Raw genomic sequence first — 26,257 nt, 5'->3', positions numbered from 1 at the left:
GTTATCGATTCCTTTGGTGTAAAATGGGAATAAAACCATCAGCCTCTGCCCTCGGTAAAGCACGGATGCTGCAGGCCGGCCGAGTCCCCCGCTGTGGTTTTGCCCGCCCTGCCGCGCATGTTCACTCTGGCTGTGGGTGCCGAGGGGCTATCCACTCAGCTGCACACGTGGACACAGGACAATGGCAATGACCTGGGTGAAGTGGCATCTCCATGATGAAGGCCAATTGATTTGCTCGTCTCTTGGCTCCCACCCCTCTGAGTGACAGGTGTTTGGAAAGCCCCTCGCCTCCCCCCCCCCCCCCCCCCCCCCCGCCCAGCGGACGCCACCCACAGGCAAAGTGGTAGGCTAGCTGGAGAGACACCGCCATGTTTGTCCCGGAAGGCTGCAACCGGTACTGTCCCCAGGTCAGAACGTGCGCTCGGCCTGGCCGCACACACTGAAAAGGGACTCAGTTGGCCCGAGCCCACCTGCCCTGCAGAGTCCACCCAGGAAGCACAGCCCAAGTCTCCCGGTAGCAAAGGGCACAGAGGAAGTGAAGGAGTTCCCAGCCTTTCTCCATTTCCTGAGCATCCTTAATAAGCTGCCGTGCGTGCCCCCAACACCCCACTCCAGGGCTTTGCTCTGCCTTCACGCCTGGTCTGCTGCTCCATGCCTACTCCCAGGGTCACCTCCTCCCCCTGCCGCCTGGATTTTTCCACGCGGAACTCGGCCTCTGAGCAGCCTCTCCTGCATGGCATGTTCGCTTGGCCACAGCTACCTGTCCACTTCCACTCCTGGTCCACGGCTGCTGTCCACACCCAGAAGGAATCACTCACCCACAGCAGAGGGTCAGCTAACGCTGGGTGGATTCTTAGATGTTTGGATGGACGAGTGGGTGTAATAGGAACTAAAGCACCTGGCGATATCCGAGTCTCTCTAACCAGAGAGGTTCCGCTAAGTGTCTCCAGGAAGGAGAGAGAATGTCCATGCCAGGACCGGTCCCCATCCTTCTCAACCCAGGAAGCTCTCAATCCCTGATTCACTATAATGGGAGCAGACCCGTTCTGTCCAGAGCCACACTGTAACTCAAGCCACTCACCTGAATACTCGGACCAGGGAATGGGCGGGGGGGGGGGGGGGGGGCAGGTGACAGCTAACTCAGAAGTCTGGGTTTTCAAGAAGGGACACAAGCACAGCCACTTGTCCCTACCTGGCCCCAGAACACCCCTCTGTCCTTGGAGGATTCCCCCAATCTCCCAGGTCACCTCCCAGGTGCTGCCCAGCTCTCCCAAGCCCAAGTGGCCACCCAGCCCCAGCTGAAACTCTGGAACGGAACTAAGGGGGCTATTAAAGTTGTACAGGGGCGCAGCACCTCAACCGGGACATCTCTTGGTCCGAGGAGAATCCTCCAGAAAGCCTCAGCTGGACTAACAGGAACCAGACAGTGCATCCCCCTCAGATGACGGGTCTCCCAGCTGTGGACTGAGGCTAACATTACACAGGGAGGGTGGGCTGAGTGACGACAGAACAGCCTTGACCGGAGCTGGAATGTTCTAACCATCACAGGAGCCATATTGCCCCCAGCTCCTTTGGTATCAAGGCAGCAGGGTGCTCACTGAGAAGGCTGCTCGTCAAATCCAAGACTAGACAGGGAGCAGGACCATCTCCGGGCCAAGATCGTGAGGCCGTGGGAGGTCTGGCGAGCCAGCCCAGCCTCTCCCACTAGCCTAGAGTCTGCATGTGTGTGGGTGGGCCCCTGCGGGATGCCCAGGGGCTTTCCCCTCTGGTTTCTATGGCTGCCACCGCCCCCGCCCTCTGTCCTTCTGTGACCAGTGAGTGTGTGCCCCGGCCGGAAATGGGGCCGACACCCAGGGCTGCTGAGAAGCCCGAGGGACAGCTGACAAATGACCAGAGACGCCCCTGGATGCCAGGCAGGAGTACGCCTCGGGACTGGCTCTGCGGGGGACGTGGTGGCTGCGACCTGCACTGCAGCCACAGCACAGATCCCAAAGGAGGCCGCCAGCATCAGCACCACTCCGTCCGGCACTCACTCACCTTCCATGCCCAGGCCTCCTGAGAGGATGTGTGCCAGCCAAGCTCTCTCATTCACCCAAATGTGGTCAGGTCTTGATTAAAAAATCACTTGAAACTTTTGTTTTTAAACTAGAATTTACTGGTATACAAAATTCCATTTCATAGATAAAGTGGCACATCTTTGCAGCTTCTATTGCACCAAGGTATTAAAGATTAAAAACACAAAAAAGGAACGTCTGGTTTTGAAAACACTGCAAATAGCCAAGTACAGTACTTTAGTAAATAAAAAATAAAATGGTTCAGATGAACACGAGATCTGTGCAAAGAAACCCCGAGGGGAGCTGAGTGTGGACACGGACGACCCCATTTCTCACCGCCGCGCTCTACAGGTAAGGCAAGACTTGCTCAGCCTGTGGACCCCGACCCCATGGAGGTCTGCAGGAGCTCCAGACCAAAGCAGAACAAGTGCAGTGCAAGGAGATGGAGAGGGCCCTACCCCGAGGCCCGCCCTCCCCACGGGGGCCGGTGGGCACCAGCAGCCTGCGCCCCGAAGGGAACGGGCAGAGCGGAGTCTGACTCTGGGCTCTCGTCTTCCCCTCTCTGAGCACAGTGCTGGTGAAGAGGCCAGGAGGTAGCAGGGGAAGCCATGGGCCGTTCCTCCGAGAAAGCGGACCACAGGAGTGGGGAGACGCAAGCACCCTCGCACCAGCTCCGGTTCCAGCACAGGGGTCTGCTGGATCAAGCCACAGGCTGCGCTCGCGTGATTGTCATGGATGGCTGGGAACAGGGACCTGGCGGACACTGACAGGCAAAGGGTCAGAGCCAGGCCACAGAGGTTCTGTCCGGTGACCATGACCTTCTGAGATGAGTGGCATGGTGAGAAGCAGCTGTGCATGATGGGTACACCCTGCTTCAAATAAACTCCCTGTGCAAAAGTAAGCACTTCTGTGGGCATTCATTCTTTACACTGGCACCAGCCCCTCTGCAAAGAACCCCGGGGACCCTCAACATCTTACTCTGGCTACAAAGCAGTCCTAAGCACAACAGCCGGACAGACTCGTGGTGCCTGCACTTGGCAACCGATACACACACTCTGATCCCCGCTTTCCCACAAGTCCAGACTGTCCCCAACACGCGATGGCAGGCGTTCATTTAAACGCGCTGTCTACGTCTCCAGTGAAGCCATGTCAGTGGAAAAGTACCACTTGCCTTAGAGTCGAGAAAACACACTTTGTAGACAGGGCCACGAGTGACTCCCAGGGGAACAACCGGCGGAAGGCCCCGGGGTTCGAGCAGCGCCTGCTCTGAAGTGGACACGACTGAAACCGTGAATGAGGAAAATGACAAAACAGAAAAACGGGTCCGACTCAGCGTCCAAAGTGTTGGTGCAGAACAGCAGAGCCTTGAGGTAAAAGGTGCAGAGCTACGAGCCTGCCCCCAACGGCAGGCACCAGGAGGGGCCGCCTGCGCAGACACTGAAATCAGCACGTGCGATTCTCTGCCACCCACAGCGGTGCCCGTGCCAGGAATCCCATCCTCCATGAACCACGGATATGAGTTGGGCACTTCAGAGGGAACCTGCTGGCAGGTGTACTGACCCAGCAGAACTCAGCCAGAGCTTGGAGCATCTCCTGGAAAGAGAGAAGCTCACTGCAGGTGTGGTTCTCCGCCACAGCACAGCTGAGGACCCAGGCAGCTCTGCGGTCACAGCGCGCCACACAGTGAAGCTGCCCCGGGAGGCAGGGCCGGCCGCTATCAATCCCCCGAAGGCTGCCAGGCCAGGGAGAGCCACGGCCCTGCCGTCCCAGCCATCATGGGGCTGGAAGTGTGTTCAGAGCTTAAGAAAGAAATTACAGACAAGGTCAACGTTTAAGATTCTTTCTCTGCCACAATTCTTCAGTCAGAGCTTGTTCCTGAAGGGCTACTACGTATTTTTGAAAGATAAAAATTAAATACACAAACACATTCTATCTTTCTAATGTCTCCTGGTGGTAACGATTCTACTTAGAAGTTGTGGTTCTATGTTGTTTTAATACATCTATCTAATTCAAAGCTGTTACTGCTAAAGTTTTATTTCATATTTTGACCTGTAAAAGCATTTTTAAATCCAAAACTTTATGTACAGTGTGTAAGCCCAGCAAGCAGCTCCAGACACTGGTCCATCCCCTTCCCCTGGCCTCACTACAAACTCCAGAGACAACACAGCACAGCAAACATCTCTACCTGCCAAGGTGGCCCACCGGGGCTCGACAGGCTCAGTTCCTAACGGGCTGCCGCGAGTCACCGCCGTGCCCACAGTCACCGCAGGACGCACCGCACTGGGCCTCCCACGCCGGCTCCCGGGAGTCACTTCCCAGTGCCTGCTATGGCGCCGAAAACAGTGATGTCTGAATTCAAACCCTCAGCTAGAAGACACCATTGACGTTGGACACATGTGCTCCATCCCTACAATGCTAAACACTGACCGCTGACAACTGGAAAGCTGTGAAATGGCAATAAAGAAATCACTAAAGCCGTTTGATTCGTTTTTAAAACCACTGTTACCGAACCCTAAGTACTGAAGCCTATTACCAGAACTAAGTAATTCAGAGAGCAAGGTTCTCAATAGGGATGTGTTTTAGCAGCTTCTAAAACTTCTAAAACCAAATGGGGCCCAAGGCCACCTTCACTGACCTAAACATATAGCAATTCCACTGCTTCTGACAAAGCGTTTGCCCTGGGCTGCTTCTGCCTCCTAACGTGCGGTTTCCGGCACTCATCTTGCTTCTCCCAAGAGAATCTGGTCGGCACTCGAGCGGTACAAAGCACGCAAGAAAGTGTGTTCACTCGGAGCAGCTCAGCCCCCAGGAACCTGTCCAGGGGGGAAAGCCAGGGCTTCTCCGGAGTCTAAAGCACTGAACCCACTTCCTTACGACAAAAGGCAACACATGGCCAGGTCCGGGGTAGACCAGGTCCGGGGTAGACCAGGTCCGGGGTAGACCAGGTCCTACGTTTCCAACTCAGGACCTGAGGTACAGCAGAAAACGCTGTGCAGTTTTCCACAGGCTAAGTACCCAGGAAACCCACACCACCACGTTCAGGGAACAACTCCAACGGACGACTGATTCTCCAAGCACAAAGTCTCCAAAGTCGAACAAACAAAAACTAAGCCATCGTTAAAAATAAAGAAAGCACACACCTGCTGATAAAGGTAACTCCGAGAATCCAGGGCCTGCCCAATGTGAGGCCTCCACATGCCAACATGTTTATACCTTTCCCTTCACCTGCGAATTTTCATTGCACTTAAAATTTCATTACAAGGGGTAAGGAGACAACTAATAATTTACCTTTTGAATTAGCATATTTGACTTGCCCAAATATGAGGTTCCTAAATGGCCAAGATCACCCAAGGTGGCCGCCTCTTACGTCACAGTTTTAAAATTCACATCCACCTAATTCCGTTCTAGGAATGACACTTCTTCATGACCCAAATCTGTTTCACAATTGTGGAGTCGCTCAGAGGCCCTGGCCGAAGTACCTTCTCTCTCCTACTGGTCTCACCTAATCACTGACAACTGCTGGTCGGTACCAGAGAGTTCTCCCAACACTGCAACCCCAAACACAGCTTAAATAAAAGAAACAAGTGCAGCACGTGACAGGATTGCACTCCCCCAAGACTAGGAACACGCAGCACGCTATGCAGATGGTCAAGTCAGAGTTCATTTTCTCTGAAGTCTGGGGAGTGAGCGAGAAAGTGCAGTTACTTAAGATGGAAACCTGAAAAGCCTTTAGTTCTTTTCTTTCAGATTTTTCCTATAAAAGCAAAGAACTTTTTAGACTTCCCAAGCAAAACTCTACATGTCCCTGACTTCTCCCTTTACAACGACCACTTGCTCCACATACTCTCAGAATTCCAGAATTTTATCACAGCAGAAACACGCCAGCTTCCCAGAGAATACCACTGAGTACCAGCCACTCAACAACACTGTCCATGTCCCAGCAAAGCCCAGGCCTACCGAACAGTCAGGTGCACTTGTCCTATGCCTTCAGTGTTAGTGAACTAACAGCAACTGCACCCCACTGAAGGAACGTGCGAGTAAGAAGGAAGCGAAGGGTTCTTGTTTAATTCCCACCGAGGACAGTCCACAACCCTCATACCACACTACTTTGGGCAAACACTACCTGAACTATTTTCCGAGTAACCTCGTTTACAAGAAAACTACATGTAAACATGTGCCTGAGCTGGAGGTCACTTATAAACTGCCCTGTGCATTAGTATCTGTTTGCAAAAGAGAAACAGGAAACCCGTGGTTCAGAGTTTCTCACAGTTACTGCACACTGCTTTAGGAACAATGACAGCAAAGCTCACCCCAAGTCCAAGGGAAGGTCCCCGGGTCACTGAACTCTGACTTTTGGGGCAAATAAAGCCACACCCAGAAGGCCCTTCCTGACCTCACGGTCCACCCCGACACGCACCGCCTGAAGTCTGCATTATAGAGGCCGGTGGCTTCCCAGCACATTCACAAACAAACATCACTAACAAAACTACACTTTGAACAAAAAAGAGGCGGCTTGAAAGACACGAACTCCACGTGTGAGCGTCCGTGTGGGTCAGGCCGGCTGTATTTCATTCGGTAAAGCGATGGTCTCATCCCCTTCCGTCGGCTCGGAGCGCTCCCCGGAGGCCACAGTCAGATGGTGAGAGCAGCAAAGGTCTTCACCAAGGTGACCTGCGCGCCCGCGGCGGCTTCGCCCTTGCTGCCGTCCCTGGGGCCGCTCCTGCTCTCCAGGGCTCTGCGCCGGTGCCGCTCCTCCTGCCGCTTCTTCTTCTCCTGCCGCTGCTGCTCTCTCCTCTGTCGGTTTGTGACCTGGAAGAGACACCCACTGTGGCGAGGCGGCAAGCACGGCTGCCCCCTGCTGCCCACGGGGAGGGAGACCCTGGGCTGGCTGGTACCGCTCCTGGGCAGGGACAGAGGAAAACCGCCTCAGGGGCCGACAGCGGTTTACTTTCCAGCACTGCTCAAATGTCACCTGAACGTACACTAGCCCCTTGCTGCCCTAGCAAACAAAACTCCACTCTCCTCACAACCAAATCACAATGACCTAAAGAAGCACGAATCCCCACTGAGCAAGAGATGACACTCAAACGTGCCAACACCCACTCCCCACAGAGCTCGGTGCCCAGGTAATGCCAACAAAATCCCCTCTGCCTGTGGCTTCTTACTTCATGTGGCACTCTGCGCTCAGAAGCTCCTGGTGTAAGTCTTAAGACGAGCTCCAAATTCAGTACAATGAAATGACGTCACCCACCACTGGTGGCAGTGGGGACAGAGAGGGACATGGACAACCTTTCTGGGAATCACTGGGTCATTTACCAAAATATCCATGCCCTCTAACCTGTTCCCTCCTCTTCCGGGACGTTAAGAAAATAAAAAACAAACAAGATTTATACATGAAGCTCTTCCCTGCAAACCACAGCCCTGTGAACACCACAGCCCGATGAACACTGTGGCCTGAGCCGGGAGAGCTCGCCCGCACAGGAACAAAGGGGAAGGAGGAGGTGGGCTGCGTGGCCAATGCAGGGCACACTTCCTTCTAGCGCTCAGTGTGTGCACCCAACAGGAGCGTGAGGTCTTCATTCTGCTCCTTGACAGACTCTCCGCAGCCCTCAGATTTTCCACAATGACTAATTTTATAAATCCAAACAGACCTGCACACTGAACTGAATGTCCAGTGCCCCCAGTGCTTCAGACGGACAAGAGCCCACCATGCACCCTGCTGACCCCACCCTTCATACCTTCGGGAGCTGGTTTTTATGTGCTTTGTTTTCTTCACTAGGGCTGGCCCGTGCCTTGGTGTTTTCGGTCCTGCCTTCATTGAAGCCCTGATTTCCAAAGACTCTGGCGCCACTGCCACCCTCCTCCCGTAAAGGGCCACACTGCGTCCACTCTCGGCCACTGGGCTCCAGGTTCTCCTCTGCATCTTCCAGAGAGAGCTTCGTTACAATTGGGAGCCAGAGAGTCACACAACACCACTGCGGTACGGAGTGGCTTCAACGCACCTCTGGTGTCCCCAGGCCACTGGCTCCAGGAAGCAAGTGGCCTGAGACAAAAACCCCAATGTCAATCAATACAATGGGAAACACAGGACAAAAGTAATTCATAGAATTTAGAGGAAAAGTTTGAAGATAAGAAGTCCCAACCAGCCTTATGGTCCACTTCCCACCAGGATGCTTTGTTTCCTTAGCCAAACTGCTTTGTAACATTAATGTTTAGGGGGAAATCTTTCATTTGCATCCAAAACGCAGAAAAGAAATAGGCTCTAAAAAGCTGTGCTGTACAAACAATACAGGAGCCACCAACCACATGCAACAATTCACACAGAAATTAATTAAAATTAAAAACAATTTAAGCACAGCTCCCAGGCACACACTGTCCTGCCTGGTGTACCCTACTCAGACCAGCACACGTATCAGATGGTGCTGTTAAAGGCCACAAAGACCAAGTAACCCAGAGCTCTCTAAGATAGCACATACAGAAAGTGGGTAACAGAACCGGTCTCGGGGAGAGCATAATACCAGGAGCAGGAGCTGGCACTCAGCATTTACTGATACCCTGTTAAATAAATGACTTACAACACTAATAAGATATTACACTGTTTCCTTCCGGAGTCATAAAACTAAACTCAGTTCAAGTAAAAAGAAATTCTGAATTACTACCAGTTGACAGGTACTAATCAAAACATTTCCATAGAAAGTAAGGTATTTCTTCATGTATCACTCTGGCTTTCAAAGGGGGTCATATTTCTAAAAGGAGAGTTTTCCCTGACACTCCCCAACTCCCAAGCCTGGGTCAAGTACCTTCCCTTACACTCCCTGGCACCCTGGAGCTTCACCCCCATTTACCTGTTTCCACCATGCCCTCTCAACCCCTAAACCATGCTCTCCCAGGACCAGGACCTAGTTTAAAAAAAAAAAAAAAATCCTGCATACAGCAGGTACTCAATAAACAACTGCTGAACGAATGAATGCACACCCTGTGACATTTTAAATAACTGGAAAGTCACCAACACAATTAGTATGAACGTCAGTCATGAACTTACTATCGTTTCTTTCCCCTTGGTTCATTCGAAGCATGGCAAGGATTGCAGATTCAATATTGTAATTTTCAGCTTCCAGGCTCTGGACTATTAAGTTCAAATCCTATTCGGGAAACAAAGAAACACCTCAGGACTCTTCATGTACTTTCTACCCAGCCCTACTTCAACAATCCACTAAACACACACATGTAATGGTGAGAACTGACACAAGGTTTTAAGACTTTTTCTGTGTAGAAAACGTGGGTTTTCAAAAGGCTTGGTCACTTGAAATAATCACTTAATACATATTAATAAATGAATTGCCTTTCTAAAACTGTCCTTTTACTAGGGTAAATACTTGCCAAAGTCTAAACGCACACTGCCTTAGGATTTGGAGCAGCACTGGGTGAAGTTTAACAAACAAGAAGATGAATCAACAACTCCCCTACAGTCACACAGCACAGCCCTCAGCAAACCACAGCCCTCAGGGCCCTGCTCCGGCCTGGCCTGCAGGCACAGTGTGCTGGATGAGGCTACAGGACCAGCAGGGACACTGGGCACAGCCATGCCTGCTCATCAACCGCAGCCTCACGACAGAAATACTAACTGAACATCCAGTCGCATTACAGACTTTCTGGACAGCATCTCCCACTTCATCTCTCAGGTTGTCTTCAGAGTCCACCACCTTTGTCTTGATCTTTTCTCTTTTATTTGACTCATCCTGATGAAGCATCTGAAACTAAAGGAAACACAGAGTAATAATCACAGAACTCTAGGAAACTATGTTCAGAATTAAAAGAAAATTCTAAAAACAATTTTAAGAGAATAGTAGTGACAACACTAGATTTCATCTGCACACTGAGAATCCAAACCACAACAGAACTAAAAAGAAAGCCCCAAGAGACAGGCTGAGGTGCTCAGCAAGGAGGGCATTAGACACCAACACCTTGGCATGACTGCTGACCTCTGTCTCAGCTCATTTCCAGAGCTGTGGCCCTAACAACAGATGATCCTCTGCTCTTGAATTCCATGAGCTTTGTAGACCAACGCTGGTCTTGAAGAAATATATGGAACTCAGAAGCTACACTGTCGGGGCCAGCGCTGTAGCATAGCGGGCAAAGCCGCTGCCTCCAGTGCCAGCATCCCATATGGGTGCCAGTTCACACCCAGCAGTTTCACAGCTTTGGAATTTAGCCAAAGGAAATAACATCAAATACACAAAGGATTTATGCAGAAGTGTTCATAACAACGCGTACTGGTGAATAACTGGAAACATAAAGGTTTCATAGTACAGGTGTGGTTAAATAACCTCTGTGAATTCATAGAATAACGTCTTTATTCCTGGTAAAGTAAAATAAGGTTTTCATTACCACTATCATTAAACAACATCTAGATAAACAGTCACAGCAGTAAGCTAGAAGAAAGAAACCAGAAGTACAAAATTAAAAAGGACACAGACACAGAGATGAACAGCGAAAACATTTTGCAAAGTGAAAGAAGCCAGACAGAAAAGGTCACAGGTTACATGAACCCATTTACAGGAAGTACCCAGAATAGGTAAAGCCACAGACAGAAGGCAGACTGGCGGTTGCTGGAGGAAGAGAGAGAGAGGGAATAACGGCTTAACCGGGACAGAGTTTCCTCGTGGGTGATGGGAAATGCCTGGAACTGGATGAAGTGGCCGCACAACACTGCGTGCACTGAGGGTCACAGAACTGTATACTTTAAAATGATTGTTTTTATACCATGTGAATTTGACCTCAAGTTTTAAAAAAGAATTCTATAGGACATCTGGGTAAGTAATTAACTCTCATATGCAAATGGCGACTAGCTAGGAAATATAAAGGGAAACAAATCTTCTCCTTACAGTACGGAAACACAAAACACCTAAAAATAAGTTCAGTGTAAAGTGGGCAAAATGCTCCTAGGCATTACAAAAAAAGTCAATTAAACAAGCAAAAAAACCAGCACAACAGGTTCTGGGTTGGTACACTCAGCATCATCAAGAGGTCAACTTTTCCTTAAATGAACCTATTAACTTACTAAGCTCACCATCTCAAAACTCATTGGGATGTTTTCTAACTAGACATACGGGTTCTAATAGTTGTAAAGCAAGAATATGTAGGCTATTATTAAAAGAAAACCAATGCGTGAAAAAAAATCAAATTATAAAACAATGAGGCATCAATACATGAATAGGCAGATGAGGGGGAATAAAACCAAATGTCTAGAAATACATACATATAATATGGCAATTTAGTACACAAGGGAAAATGGTATTTTTTAATGTTTACTATTTTAATATTTTTCATATTTTAATATTTTTTCATCTATTTGAAAGGCAGTGACAGAGAGAGAGAGATCTATCACTGGTTCACTTGCCAAATGCTGGCAACAGCCAGGGCTGGGCTGGGCTGAACTCCATCCAGTTCTTCCATGTGGGTGGCAGAGGCCCAAGCACTTGACATCACCTGCTGCCTCCCAGGGTGCATGAGGAGGAAGCCCAATCAGAGCGCAGTAGGCAGGACTCAAGCCAGTGGGTGTCTCAAGTGTGGCTGAACTTTCCGCATCACAACACCCACCCCCAAAACAAGTCTCATTTTAAATCAGCAGAGAAAAAGATAATGAATGAATGGTTTGGGTACAACTGGATCACCACAAGGAAAATACAAGGTTGGATCACATCTCACATCCTCATACTCTTTACATGCACATAAACCGCAAATGGAGCAAAATTTAATTAAACAACAACAAAACCCTGTAAAAGTACCAGAATAAACTATGAGAGAATTCTAACTTCATTGTAAAGACCTTCATAGTTATGACCTAAAACCCAAGAAGCATTTAAGAAAATACTAATATAACCACATTAACTGTCAAAATTCTTTCATAGCAAGGACCCCAAGGACAGAGAACAAAAAGATAAATAATTGAAAAAGTATTTTCCACTCATGTCACAGACAGAGGCTAGTTTCCGAAACAATAAAGAATCATTATGACAATAGAGAAGAAATGGGCAAAGAAAATGAATACAGTTCACAAAAAAGGAAATATAAATAAGCTTTTTAAAAAAATCTATTTATTAGGCTGGCGCCATGGTTCAACAGGCTAATCCTCTGCCTGTGGCGCTGGCACACCGGGTTCTAGTTCCGGTCGGGGTGCCGGATTCTGTCCCGGTTGCCACTCTTCCAGGCCAGCTCTCTGCTGTGGCCCAGGAGTGCAGTGAAGGATGGCCCAAGTGCTTGGGCCCTGTACCCCATGGGAGACCAGGAGAAGCACCTGGCTCCTGGCTTCGGATCAGCGAGATGCGCCGGCCGCAGCGGCCATTGGAGGGTGAACCGACGGCAAAAAGGAAGACCTTTCTCTCTGTCTCTCTCTCTCTCACTATCCACTCTGTCAAAAAAAAAAAAAAGAAAGAAAAGAAAGAAAAAGAAAAAGAAAAAGAATATATATATATTCTTTAATTTAAGGAATCCTTTTTTAAAATGGCAAAAGTGGAATATATACACATACATATAATTGCTTGACATGAAAATATCTCTGGATTTTAGTGTGTACTGATACCACTGGTTGCATGTGAGAGGCTAACAGTGTGATGACAGTACAAAAGTGGACAGTGACTTCTGCCACAGAGCTCATCACACATTTGGAATCCTGACCACAGACAAACAGGACCTACTCAAAAACAAAACTGTTTAAAAATCAATGGTGGGCTGGCACTGTGGCACAGCGGGTTAAAGCTTTGGCCTGAAGCACCAGCGTCCCATATGGGCACGGGTTCTAGTCCTGGCTGCTCCTCTTCCTATCCAGCTCTCTGCTATGGCCTGGGATAGCAGAAGATGGCCCAAGTCCTTGGGCCCCTCTACCCACGTGGAGACCTGAAAGAAGCTCCTGGCTTCAGATTGGCACAGCTCCGGCCATTGTGGCCATCTGGGGAGTGAACCAGCAGATGGAAGACCTCTCTCTCTCTGCCTCTCCTTCTCCTCTCTGTGTAACTCTGACTTTCAAGTAAATAAATAAATCTTAAAAAAAAAAAAAAACAATGGCTTCAGATGTGAGGAAAGGCTAATTTTTAACTGAGTAAAAGCAGGAAAAAAAGCTATACAGATAATATACTCTCAACCATTTCTAATACATTAAAAATGCATTTGCTACCAAAACAAATCTCATCCAGGTGGCTGACCCATGCTTTTTATTTTCTTCTTTACCTCTTTTATAGTGTCTAAATTTCAGATACAAAGAATGGATTACATTTAAACATAAAAGTAATTTCAAATATTATAGATTTTATAGACACATCATCATAGCTATTGAGGAAGCTAAAAAATGACAAGCAATTTTATCTATTGCTCTCTTCTGAGCTAAAAACTAAAAAAGTACTTTTAAAATCAAGCCACAAATTCTTAAAACCAACTTTTAATAAAAATCTCCCAATTTTTAGCTGCAGGGCACAGGAGCTCTCAACCTGCTTCTTCGGGCTGAGAAAAAGGAAGCCAAGGCCTCACTCACGTCTGTCTGGAGATGAGCAGGCGCTTCCGAGTTGTCATTGATCCTCCGAACACTGTCATAATGTTCTCCATAGCGATAGGCGATGTGTAACTCCCTCCCATTGCTTTTATCTGTGCCACGAATCTGCAGACAAGACAAGGGGAGAGTCCAGGAAAGTTTGGACAGTGCCAACACCTGGAGGGAGATGCCTTCCTGAGCTGCCCAGTGTGCCTAGAGACACAGATTGGGAAATGACTAGGTTATGTCATAAGCAATTTCTGAATTACCTTTTTCCCACAAACTTGTAAGTTTCAATTGGCTTCCTTAATATTGAACTATGTGGAAATAAATTCATATGAAAATAAATTCAAAAACCAGGAACAAGTTTACATGAAGTTAAATAAACACTTCCTGCCTCTTAGCCCTTCAAATGCATGGATGAATCCCTTCCAAGAGAGAAGGCCTGGGCACAGGTATTGAGCTTGACGCTGAAACAACCTGGGGCCCCTCTTCCAGATAAAGAATGCAAAACTATACACATGAAACTGCCAGCCCTCTCCTATGACCTTGATAGGAAGCCACATAGACGAGGGCCCTGACACAACTCACGAGCTTCATGGTAAATCCACCCACTACTAAAAATTGCCTTTTCCATCAACTACATAATGAGAAACCCTACCAGTGACAAACCCCAAGGCTTCCACTTACATCAACTTTTTTTAAAGATTTATTTACTTATTTTTAAAGATTTATTTATTTATTTGAAAGGTGGAATTTTATAAAGAGAGAGGGAGAGACAGAGAGAAAGAGATCTTCCATCCTCTGGTTTACTTCCTAAATGGCTGCAATGGCCAGAGCTGAGCCGATCCAAAGCCAGGAGCCAGGAGCTTCAACCAGGTCTCCCACAAGGGTACGGGGCCCAGGGACTTGAATCATCTTCCACTGCTTTCCCAGGCACATTAGCAGGGAGCTATATCGGAAATGGAGCCACCAGGACACGAACTGGCACCCATATGGGATGCCAGCACTGTAGGCAGCAGCTTTACGTGCTACATCACAGCACTGGCCCCACTTACATCAATTTCAAAACAAAACAGCAAATCAGACTAGGGACCTGCACAAGCCTGGAAGCGCCCTCACAAGGTCTTCTATGTGAACAGCGCTGCAACACACACAAGAATGGGGACCTGGGGGCCAGGGTGCCTCCCAGACCACCACCACCTCCACAGACACTGAAGTCATTCTCACCATCCCTGAGCTCAACACTGACTCTGTTAAAACTCTAATGCATCAGCGCCTTCTTGCTGGTTTTTACTGAAAGTTACAAGCAGTGAAATACCAGCATTAAATTAAATAGTACCTGTGCTCTAAACACACAGCAGACCCCACGGGACAGACAGAAGGCACACAAGTGATGCTGTGAGGACTGCGGCAGCTTTCTCCAGGGGACACCCAGGCATCAAAGTGCAGCACCTCCTTGGACCCGTGTGACACACTGAGCACACTGTCTGTCTCTCAGGAAGAGTGCCAGGAAGGCAGTCTCTGAGTGACATAATCCCTGAAGCACTTACATCCTTAATATTCACAACATAAATACACACTGTGAATAGAAAAAACATAACTGGAAGAATAGTCACCAAATTATAGAAAACTTTCACTTTCTATGACAACATCTTGATTGTTCAGAGCACATCTTTTTTTTTTTTTTTAATTTTTTTTTTTGACAGGCAGAGTAGACAGTGAGAGAGAGAGAGACAGAGAGAAAGGTCTTCCTTTGCCATTGGTTCACCCTCCAATGGCCGCCGCTGCCAGCGCGCTGCGGCCAGCGCACTGCGCTTATCTGAAGGCAGGAGCCAGGTGCTTCTCCTGGTCTCCCATGGGGTGCAGGGCCCAAGGACTTGGGCCATCCTTCAGTGCCTTCCCGGGCCACAGCAGAGAGCTGGCCTGGAAGAGGGGACAGAATCCGGCGCCCCGACTGGGACTAGAACCCGGTGTGCCAGCACCGCTAGGCAGAGGATTAGCCTGTTGAGCCACGGTGCCGGCCTACATCTTCTATTTCTAATCAGAAAACAATGTAGGTTTCAGTATTTCTATGTTTTCAGTATAAGCCTACTCATAAATAATGCAACTATTCTTACCCATGGCACTAGTCATCAAAGCTAAAACTGGAGGTGAGCACTTGGTTCCGGGGGTAAGACACCAGCAGGATGCTGGGTAAGAATGCCCACATGCCATCATCAGAGTGGCTGTGTTCTAGACTCAGCTCTGCTCCCAGCACCAGCTTTCTGCGAATGCACACCCTGGGAGGCAGCAGGTGGTGGCTCAGTCAGCTTCAGCCCGGCCCCGCCCAGCCCCAGCCCGGCCCCGGCCCCGGCCCCGGCCCCGGCCCCAGCCCCAGCCACTGAGGCACTTGAGGAAGTGAGGCAGCAGACGGAAGCACTCTCTCTCTGGAGCTCGTGCTCTCTCTCTCTCAAATAAATAAGTAAAAAAAAAAAAAAAGTTTAAATAACATTTTTAGAAGAAGCTTCCTTGGGATACGAGAGCCAACAAAAAAAAATAATTTTTAAAATATCTACTTTTAATGTCTGCAATTCATGAAAGAGTACATAACAGAAACAAAGGTCTAACAGCAGAATTATCCTCCACAACTAGCTAGGTAATTAATAAATGTTTCAATGTTACCAATAGAGGAAACGGCAGACTACGGGCACTTCACATTTTCCTTCAGGACTGGGGTCATTACGTTGTATATTCTAACTACTGTGACAACTTCTGCTAAGCTGTATATAAGTTTAATGACAATAAATTGGAACCAAGGGGTAACCAGTATTCTTGGCTCAAAGACCATCCGTTCAAGAGAGCCCCAGTGAAAATCTGATAGCTCTACCTGGTGTCAGTACAGCCGGCAACACTGCACCAAAGAGCACATGGAGATACAGTTTCACTCTGCTCGTTATACCCCGAATGGTAAAATTCCTCAGTAACCCATGGACTACATAGTTTACCTTGTTGTAGTGTAATTTTGTTAGAAGGACTCTGTGCCACACACAAAAGGCTTCATCCTTCCACTTACATGATATCTGGAAAGGAAAAACTCTAAGGGACAAATGAGACAGAGGTGACCAGAGGCTGATGCGGGGCAGGGTCTGATGACTGCCAAGGACATGGAACCCTTGCTAGCACTGTGGCTTTATTCCATATGTTGACAGCAGTGGTACACAGATGTGTTTAAAAAAACATGGTCTTATTTAAAAAAAAAAAAAAAAAGGTAAATGTAAACACTATCTCTGTAACTGTTTTTTTTTTTTTTTTCATGTGTACAGGCTATGCCTAGGCAGACAGCATAAGACAAAAAGGGCACTGTGACCTTCATGATAGAGTATAACCTTATATTTCACACACACTTAGCCAAGAAAAGCATTCAGACATAACTGGAAAGATACATACCATGATACTCCTACACACATTTTAAACACATCTACAACATATACAAAATTATACATACCTCGCATATGCATTGATATTTTAAATTTTCACTTAGATATCTTATAAGGCATGATCTCTCTGTCCCCAGGTTACCCAATTAACTGACTATAAGATTATCCACCCTTCAAAAGATTTCTGCCTTATACGCCACACTCTACTTGTAAACAGCACAGGGATTAATTCCACACCACCTTGAGATCCCTGTCTTGGTTAGGCTCACTGTCCAAGTGATTCTGTAGAGCTCAGCATCACAGGTCAAGCCTGATCATCTTAGGATATCCCCAAAACTAATTTACAAATAAGAACACAAGATAGATTCTTGACTAGATGACCTACCTGCCACAAAGGGGCATTAAGCTGATGAATCACCACATTCAATTGATGATTTCTTGCAAAGGCTACGATTGCATCATTGCCAGCAAAAGTACCAGCCTTTGCCAAACTGGCCACTGCATAGAAGGAGGAAAGAAAAATCAAGTCTTTATAATGGAAGGATTCAAATGCACACAAGATTTGGTGTTTATGTAATTTTAAATAACAAGAAACAAGAGTGCATATTTGTAAAGTTCACTGGCTTTGTCAGAGTATAGGAATACAATACACGGACTGCTCCTCAGAAGGGCACTAATCAAAGAAAGGATCTATTTTATATATTCCTTTCATAAATACCCACTGTTCTTCCTATATACCTAACTGTGTGAGACACTGGAAATGTAATAGCAGACACAGCACTCATAACGAACGCTTATGTGTCAAGCACTACTCTAATGATTTCTCATAAATTTATCACTGTTTTTACTTCATTTGAGAGGCAGAGAGACAGAGACAGACAGAGCTCCTGTCTGCTAACTCCATTTGCAAAATGCCAGCAACGGCCTGAGCTGGCCCAGGCTGAAGCAGGCAATAAAGTAACTCAATCCAGGTCTTCCATGTGAGTGGCAGGAACCCAATTATTTGAGCTAGCACTGCTGCCTCCCCAAGGTTATAATTAGCAGAAATGCTGGGAGTCAGGAGCTATAGCCAGGAATCGAACCTAGGTACCCAGATGTGGCATGTGGGCACCAAATGTCAACCCAGCTTATCATGGATAGTTCTCCAAACAACCCTTGGGAGGAAATATTATTATGCATGCCATTTTAGGGAAGAGGAGCCAGACAGGCAGAATAATTAATAACTGTACCGTAGGGCACAGAGAGAATACACGGCAGAGCCAAGGTTTTACCCAGGCAGCCCGACTCCAAAGCCCAGGCCTCTTGGCCACTTCATCTTTTGCCCTCAGCAGTTTATAACCAGTGGAGAGCAAACAAGATAGCACTACTGAGGGATAAATGTTTTGGGAAGGGTATGTGTACTAAAGACTTGACCTTGTCCAGAAAGAAGTTTGGCCTTTGGCCCCAGGCTCCTGCGAGGTAACTTTTAACCCTTTGGAATTCCCAAAGCGGATAGGAGTGCCTTTGCTAATCCTGATGGGTTCTGGATCACATCTGTTATCAGCCCATGCTATCAGACATGTGATAGCAGCCGTTACCATTTAAGCAAGTAACCAATCAATGAACAAAAACTCTAGACATCAAAGTTGGGTGAGCCTCCTTGGTTGACAATATGATGTGTGGACGGTCACACACTTATGACAAGAGGATGCTGCATCCCCAGGACAACAGAAGCTTCATGTCTGGAACCTTCCCAGACTGTCCTATGCAACCCCTTTGGCTAATTTTGATCTGTCTCCTTTCCTGTAACAAATCCCAACAGTTAGTAGGAAGGAACAGACAGCATCATGAGAGAGTGAAGGGGCCGGTGTTTGGAGCAGTGGCACCACTTGGGATGCCCATATCCCATACTGATGTGCCTGAATTAGAGGCTAAGCTGCTCGACTTCTGATCCAGCTAACGCACACCCTGGGAACTAGTAGATAATGGCTTACGCAGTTGGGTCCTCACACTCATGTGGGAGACCCAGATGGAGCTCCTGGCTCCTGGCTTCTACCGGGCCCAGTCCTGGCTGTTTTGGGCATTTGGGGAGTGAATGAGCAAATGGAAGACCTCTCTCTCTCTCCAACTTTCAAATAAAAATTTTAAAAGAGAAGTGAGACAAGGACCATGCTTTCTGGCTTACTGCAGGCCAGGAGTCTAAGCCAGCATGGTAGTGGGAAGGAGGGGCACAGAATACCAGATAAGCACTTCAGCTGAGACCACCAAGCTGGTACACAGAGGAGGAATAGATGTTCTAAGCGGAGGCAAGAGACACTGTGGACTATTTGAGTGTAGCATGGCGGGAACTTAGAATGCGGACAGAGAGGAGGTAGAGGTAGTAAAATAAATAAAAGTGGGAGGAAATGGCAAGAGAGGATGGCAGAGAAATAGAAAACCACAGATCATCAAGGGCTGAGAAGGCTAGCCTCTCTCCCCTAAGGTCAATGGGGAGCCACTGACTGGTTTTAGAGAGAAAAGTGCATTTGGATCCCCATTCTGGCTGCAATGTAGAGAACCAACGAAGTCAATAGGCAATGAGACCAGCCTATATGCATTGAGGAAACATAGGCAAATAGCAGATACATGGTTTTATGAGGCATGAGCAGTGGAGAAAAACTACCAAGGTGGAATGGACAAGATGCAATCAATGTCTGGTTACAAGGAGATGGGCATTAAGAACACTGAGGGGGGAGGCGGGGGGCCGGTGCTGTGGCACAGTGGGTAAAGCTGTTGCTCACAGTGCTGGCATCCCTTATGGGTACCAGTTCAAGTCCCGGCTGCTCCATTTCCGATCCAGCTCTCTGCATGGCCTGGGAGAGCAGTAGAAGATGGCCCAAGTGCTTGGGTCCCTGCACCTGTGTGGGAGATCCAGAGGAAGCTCCTGACTCCTGGCTTTGGCCTGGCCCAGGTCTGACCATCTTGGGAGTGAACCAGCAGATGGAAGCTCTCTTCCTCTGTATCTCCTCCTCTCTATGGAACGTTGCCTTTCAAATAAATTAATTAATTTAAAAAAAAAAAAAAGATTACTTGGGTTTCTGTACAGCTGAGGGAAAACATGTTGCCAATTCTTTGCAGCCCATGTCTGAAGGAAAGAATAATCCTAAAGATACGGCCAGACAAGGGTAACGAGGTCCTCAACGGTTAAGGGATTCATTCATTTACTCATTCAACAGCCACACCAGGGGAAGACAGTCCCTGCCCTCAAGAGCCTCACAATGTAACAATGCAGAGATAATAAAGCAGCAACTACAACAGAAGTGATAAAGGAAGTAAGTCTAGCCTTCCACCAGCACACAAGGAGCATGGGCAGAATTCTGGGTTCCTTTCACCTCCTCTTGCAGGCAAAGCCACTTCTCACTTCTTTGTCACCCGCATGCTTACGCAGCACCAACATTCCAACACACCTGGTGGCACGTCTAAGGTGACTGTCCTACTGGTGACCCAAAGTCTAAGTCCCCTGTCCTGCCAACTCTCTAATCCATCCCATCCCAGTGGTCCTCCACCTGCTGCCTCCTGTCCTAACAGTGCAGCTCCCTGACCACTCCCTAAGCAGAGTCTTTACGGCCACTATTGTCTCCTCCTTCTCTCTCCCCTCTATTGAGTCCATCAATTGCAGGGGGAAACTGTGTCTTGGCTTGGGCCCTACTCATCCAAGCTGCCTTGGTGGAGACCCTCCTCTTCTCTCATCTAGCTCATGTGGAAAGCCTTCTCAGTCTCTCTCCCCACCCATTTTCAAGATGGCCTCTACGGTCTAAAACACAAGAGCAACTCTGTCTCTGCTGATAAGAGAGATAAGACCAAGCTATTGATGAAAATCCTATTTATAAAACATAAATAGCACTGAGCATAGTAGACCCTTAATAAATATTTGTTAAAATTAGTGTTTCAAAGCGCACATATATGTTATTTTTTAAAGAAGATTTATTTATTTGAAAGGCAGAATTACAGAGAGGCAGAGGCAGAGAAAAGAGGTCTTCCATCCACTAGTTCACTTCCCAGATGGCCGCAACAGTTGGAACTGCACCGATCCAGAGCCAGGAGCTTCTTCCAGATCTCCCACGCAGGTGCACGGGCACAAGCACAAGCACTTAGGCCATCTTCTACTGCTTTCTGAGGCCACAGCGGAGAGCTGGATTGGAAGTGGAGCAGCCGGGACTCGAACTGGCACCCATGTGGGATGCTGGCACAGCAGACAGCAGTTTTACCCGCTACACCATGGAGCCGGCCCCCATATGTTTTCTTACTAGATATGTAATTATAAAATAGGAAACAAAAAAGGGCCTGCATCTTGGCACAACAGAGTTTAGTTGCTGCAAAACTGGTTTGAGTCCTGGCTGCACCACTTCGGATCCAGCTCTCTACTAAATCACTGGGAAAGCAGTGGAAGATGGTCCAAGTACTTGGTGCCTGCACCCACATGGGAGACCCAGATGGAGTTCCAAGCTCCTAGCTTTAGCTTGGCCCAGCCCTGACTATTGCAGTCATTTGGGGTGTGAACCAGATGAAACAGTTTTCTCTCTTGGTCTCTACCCTCTCTCTCTCTCTCTCTGTCACTCTGCCTTTTTTTATGGGGCTTTTTTTTTTTTTTTTTTTTTTTTAATATTTATTTATTTGTTTGAAAAGCAGAGTGACAAAGAGGCAGAGGTAGACAGACAGAGGTCTGGGTCCGGCGCTGTGGTGCAGCCAGTAAAGCCACCGCCTGCAGTGCCAGCATTCTATATGGGCGCTAGTTTGAGATCTGGCTGCCCCACTTCTGATCCAGCTCTCTGCTATGGCCTGAGAAAACACTAGAAGATGGGCCAAGTCCTTGGGACCCTGCACCCTCCCCAGATGGCCACAATGGCTGAAGCTGTGCCGATCCGAAGCCAGGAGCCAGGAGCTTCCTCCAGGTCTCCCACGAGGGTGCAGGGGCCCAAAGACCTGGGCCATCTTCCACTGCCTTCCCAGGCCATAGCAGAGAGCTGGATCAGAAGAAGAGCAGCCAGGACTTGAACTGGCACCCATATGGGATGCTGGCACTGTAGGCAGCAGCCTTACCCTCTATGCCACAGTGCCAGCCCCTGCCTTTCAAATAAATAAAATAAATCTTTAAAACTCTTCATCTTTTATTTTATTTAGTTGAAAGGCAAAGTGAGAGGGAAAGACAGAGAGAGAGGTCTTCCATTCACTGGTTCACTCCCCAAATGGCTGCAACGGTCAGAGCTGGGCCAAGCTGAAGCCAGGAGCTTCTTCCAGGTCTCCCACATGGATGCAGAGACCCAAGCACTTGGGCTGTCCTTCAGTGCTTTCCCAGGCACATTAGCTGGAGCTGGATTGGAGGCAAAGCAGCTAGTACTCGAATCAGTGGTCATATAGGATGCCAGCATCCCAGGCAGCAGCTTAACTCACTGTGCCATAATACCAGGCCCTGCTTTCAATTCTAGCTTCTGTTAATGCACACCCTGAGAGGCAGCAGGTGACAGCTCAAGTACGTGGGTCCCCAATATTCACATGGGGGATCAGGACTGAATTTCAGGCTGCTGGCTTCAGCCTGGCACAGCCATGGATGTTGTACGCGTTTCAGGAGTGAAACAGAAGACAGGAGATCTCTCTCTGCCTTTCAAATAAAATGAAAATAAATGAATTTTTTTGATCTACTGATTTAAAATACCCATAGTCTCATCATCCTAAAATGGCATACACTTAATGGGCGTTCATTCTAATTTTGTTATCTAATTTAATCTTCCCAAGAAACCTTGTAAGACAGGTGCTTATATTATCTCCCTTTTATAGAAGTTTAAAGAGGGCAAGTGACTGCTGGAAAGTGTACCTTTCCAGACTTTTCCTACCATCTGTGTACCTTGTAAAAACAGGACTAGTCTAGCCACACTATTTTGTTTTTAATTCCATTTTATTGGACAGGCAGATAAACAGAGGGAAACAGAGGGATCTTCTACCCACTGGTTCACTCCCAAAGGCCTACAACAGTTTGGGAGCTCAACCTGGGTCTCTCACATGAGTGTCAAAGACGCGAGAACTTGAACCATTCATCACTGCTTCTCCCTGAGTGCACAGCAGCAGGAAGCTGGACTGGAAGCAGAGGTGGACTTTGAACCCAGGCACTCTGATACGGGATGTGACCCTCCCGAGCGACATCCTAACCACTGCACCACATGCCCACACCCATACACACTATTTTATAGGCTGCCCCACTGAGTAAGAAGTCATGACAAGCTTTTCATGTCAACTGACATCATCATTTTTATGAAGGGCATTTATACCTACATCTGTTGATTGCCAACTACCTAGCATACTGGTGCCTACTGCAAAGTACTAAGTGAGCACTGTAATTCAGACGGCCAAACCCTAGGGAAAGGCCAGGGGTGCGGATGGACGTAACTACCCCTGCATTATTCCAGAAGACCCTGCGTCCCACAGTGAACCTACCATGCTTCTCGAAAGGAACATCGTCTTCCACAAACGGCTCAAAGTCTTCCCGCTGCTTTATCATGAAGTCCACTGTCTCTTGTCGGTGCTTCAGGTGATTCCGTGAGTGTCCCTCCAGCTGATCACCAAGAGCTCTGAACAGGCAATTGCTGTCAAAACAAAAACACTGGTCAAGACCTTCCAAACACGAACTCAGTTTACCTAAAACAATGATGTTTCATGCCAGACCCTCCTTGGAAATCTCTCAGAGGTAAAGCCTCAACGCTAACTGTACATGATTCTTTCCCAATCCTGGGGAGGTGCGGGGCGGGCACAAGAGAGATACCCAATCACATTACCTTCCTGAGAGGCAATGAACAGGAACTCTGCCCACTCACCAGCTGGCTGACTCAGGAGGGTCAGGGAATGTCCTGGGCCTCAGCAAGTGGACGTGGGGAGACCTTAGGGTCTCCCATCCAAACACAGGGCCCAGACCTCAGAAGCCATTCCACACCTCAGGGCTGTGAGTCCTGGATCAGATCCCTCCCTGAAACAGGCTTCACTACAGCAGTCCACCGACGTAGCTGTTCATCTAACAGACACTACTACTCAAAAGACAGCAATTTGTGAAGCTCCCAATGCAAACAACTGAACTCAACATGCTGAGTCCCAAGAACACAGTGGAGAAAGCCAGAAAGCACACGGACAGCAGCTGTACTGTGGAAAGACATTTCTTCCCTCACCCCCTCACCTGTCACCCAGCCAGCAACAACGCCCAGGTTATTCCTGCCAAATAAAAACCTGAAATACTGCGTTCTGTTTTTCGAAAATTAAAATGTCAGCAATAAACTGTAAGAGTTATGTTTACTTTCAAATGCCTCAAAGGCATCTAAAATTCCAAACTATATCACAAACACAGAGGCCTGGATACAGAGACGGAAAGAAGACAAACACAATCTGGTACCCTGACAACTAAGCAAGTGAGCCACTCGGAAGCTAACAGCTGCCCAATTTCACACTAAACTGTTTACTCTTCCAAATGAAAAGCTGGGATGCTCTAACCCCAAACAGAAACTCATCAGTTTCAGGAGGATTTCAGACTTCCATGTGTAGGAGAAAAGGTTTTTTGCTTTGCAATTCAAAAAAGTAAATTTTCAACAGAATATCACAGGGTGGCAGGAATCTCTTCTAATGCACAAAGATTTATACTTTCTTCTTTTTTCTTGGAGGGGGCAAGAAAAAGGGAGCTTTCTAAAAAGTCTATAAATTAGAAAGCAAGAACCTTTAATTAATCTGTGACAAGATTCTAGAAGGGGTTAGAATGCAGGGTTCTACACTGAGGCGTCCATTGCTAAATTCTAACAAGGGCAGTCATTTTTTTGATCACAGAGACAAAGCTAACAGATAAAATCTTTTCAATTTTCAGCTTTGCTCAAGCTTTTCTTAACCTTTTAAGAATCTACCACCACTAGTCTACTTTTTAAATTTAATTTTTAAAAGATTTATTTATTTATTTGAAAGGCAGAGTTACAGAGAGGCAGAGGCAGAGAGAGATCTTCCATCTGCTGGTTCACTCCCAAAGGGCTGCAATTGAGCCAATACAAAACCAGGCGCTTCTTCCGAGTCTCCCACATTGGTGCAGGGGCCCAAAAACTTAGGCCATCTTCTACTGCTTTTCCAGGCCATAGAAGAGAGCTGGATTGGAAGTGGAGCAGTCAGGACATGAACTGGTACCTGTATGGTAGGCTGGCACTGCAGATAGCGGCTTTACCCTCTATGCCACAGCGTCGGTCCCCACTAGTCTACTTTTGAATCTAGTTTGAGATGTAAAAACCTAGCACAAAATTATGTATTTTACTTTTAATAGCTGAAAATTCAGAGTATCCCACAGAAAGTAACATGCTTAGGGCTGGCACTGTGGCACAGTGGGTTAAGCCACAGCCTGCAGTGCCAGCATCCCACATGGGCGCCCATTCAAGTCTCAGTTGCTCCACTTCCAATCCAGCTTCCTGATAATGTGCCTGGGAAAGCAGTGGAGCATGGCCCAAGTGATTGGGTCCCTGCACCCTCATGGCAGGCCCAGAAGAAATTTCCGGCCCCTGGCTTCAGCTTGGCCCATCCTCAGTTGTTACAGCCTTTTGGGGAGTGAACTAGTGGATGGAAGATCTTGCTCTCTCTCTGTCTCTCCTTCTCTCTTCCAAAAAAATAAATAAATTTTAAAAAAGCGAGAGAAAGAAAAAAAAAGAAAGTAATATGCTTGCAAAGAACTTCAGTAACACAGGCAAATGTTACCCACAAACTCCAGAAGAGAAGGTATAAAACTATATACACATGAGTACCACACATTCATCTGCCCAACACACACAAACACAGGCAAAGAATAAACACTACTTAAGTATCTCTGAGTGGCCAGAGCCTATTCTAAATACTTGGCCTATACTAAATGTGCCTAGTGCTTTCCACTGTACGAGACAGGTATTTTTATTAGCCCCCAAGGTCACAGAACTAGTAGGTGGTGAACTTGGGATTCAAACACAGGCAACCTGGCTCTAGCTCGTACTCTCACTCAAACATCAACACTAAAATGTTAGGCCACCATTATCCCCACGAAGAATTAGGAGTAACTGTCAAATTTATCCACTTTTCTATATTCACCAAACTCTGAGTTCATTAAAAACAGGTCAAGATAGAGTGAAATTGCTTCCTTTCCCGACTGGGTTACAGGCAGTGACACAGGAAACAAGAACAAACACCAGTGACCTGGCCTTTGGGGAGCCCAGCAAGAGCACTAAAGACTGAACCAAGCACCACTGCCCAAGGGACTCTAGGTGATC

The 26,257-nt window shown here is 47.5% G+C and overlaps 1 protein-coding gene across 4 annotated transcripts in view; it reads right to left on the bottom strand.

Moving 5' to 3' along the window:
- Positions 1–2,161: 2,161 nt before the first annotated feature.
- The window catches only part of OTUD3 (OTU deubiquitinase 3), a 28,655-nt gene continuing 4,559 nt past the window's right edge, over positions 2,162–26,257 (bottom strand). Inside the window, exons 2-8 of one of the 4 annotated variants that reach the window (XM_062190552.1) lie at positions 23,445–23,593; positions 17,383–17,495; positions 13,582–13,704; positions 9,704–9,811; positions 9,097–9,196; positions 7,793–7,977; positions 2,162–6,863 (exon numbers count right to left, since the gene is read on the bottom strand). In XM_062190552.1, the coding sequence (XP_062046536.1) occupies positions 6,687–6,863; positions 7,793–7,977; positions 9,097–9,196; positions 9,704–9,811; positions 13,582–13,704; positions 17,383–17,495; positions 23,445–23,593 (955 nt within the window). In that variant the 3' untranslated portion in view covers positions 2,162–6,686. Of the gene's footprint in view, positions 6,864–7,792; positions 7,978–9,096; positions 9,197–9,679; positions 9,812–13,581; positions 13,705–17,382; positions 17,496–23,444; positions 23,594–26,257 lie in introns of all 4 variants that reach the window. The other 3 variants (XM_062190551.1, XM_062190550.1, XM_062190554.1) reach the window with 3 other exon arrangements.

Source organism: Lepus europaeus, chromosome 5 (assembly GCF_033115175.1).
Source record: "Lepus europaeus isolate LE1 chromosome 5, mLepTim1.pri, whole genome shotgun sequence".
Taxonomy (NCBI): domain Eukaryota; kingdom Metazoa; phylum Chordata; class Mammalia; order Lagomorpha; family Leporidae; genus Lepus; species Lepus europaeus.
Note: the sequence above shows the minus strand (reverse complement) of the source record. Positions and strands in the feature narration are given on the sequence as shown.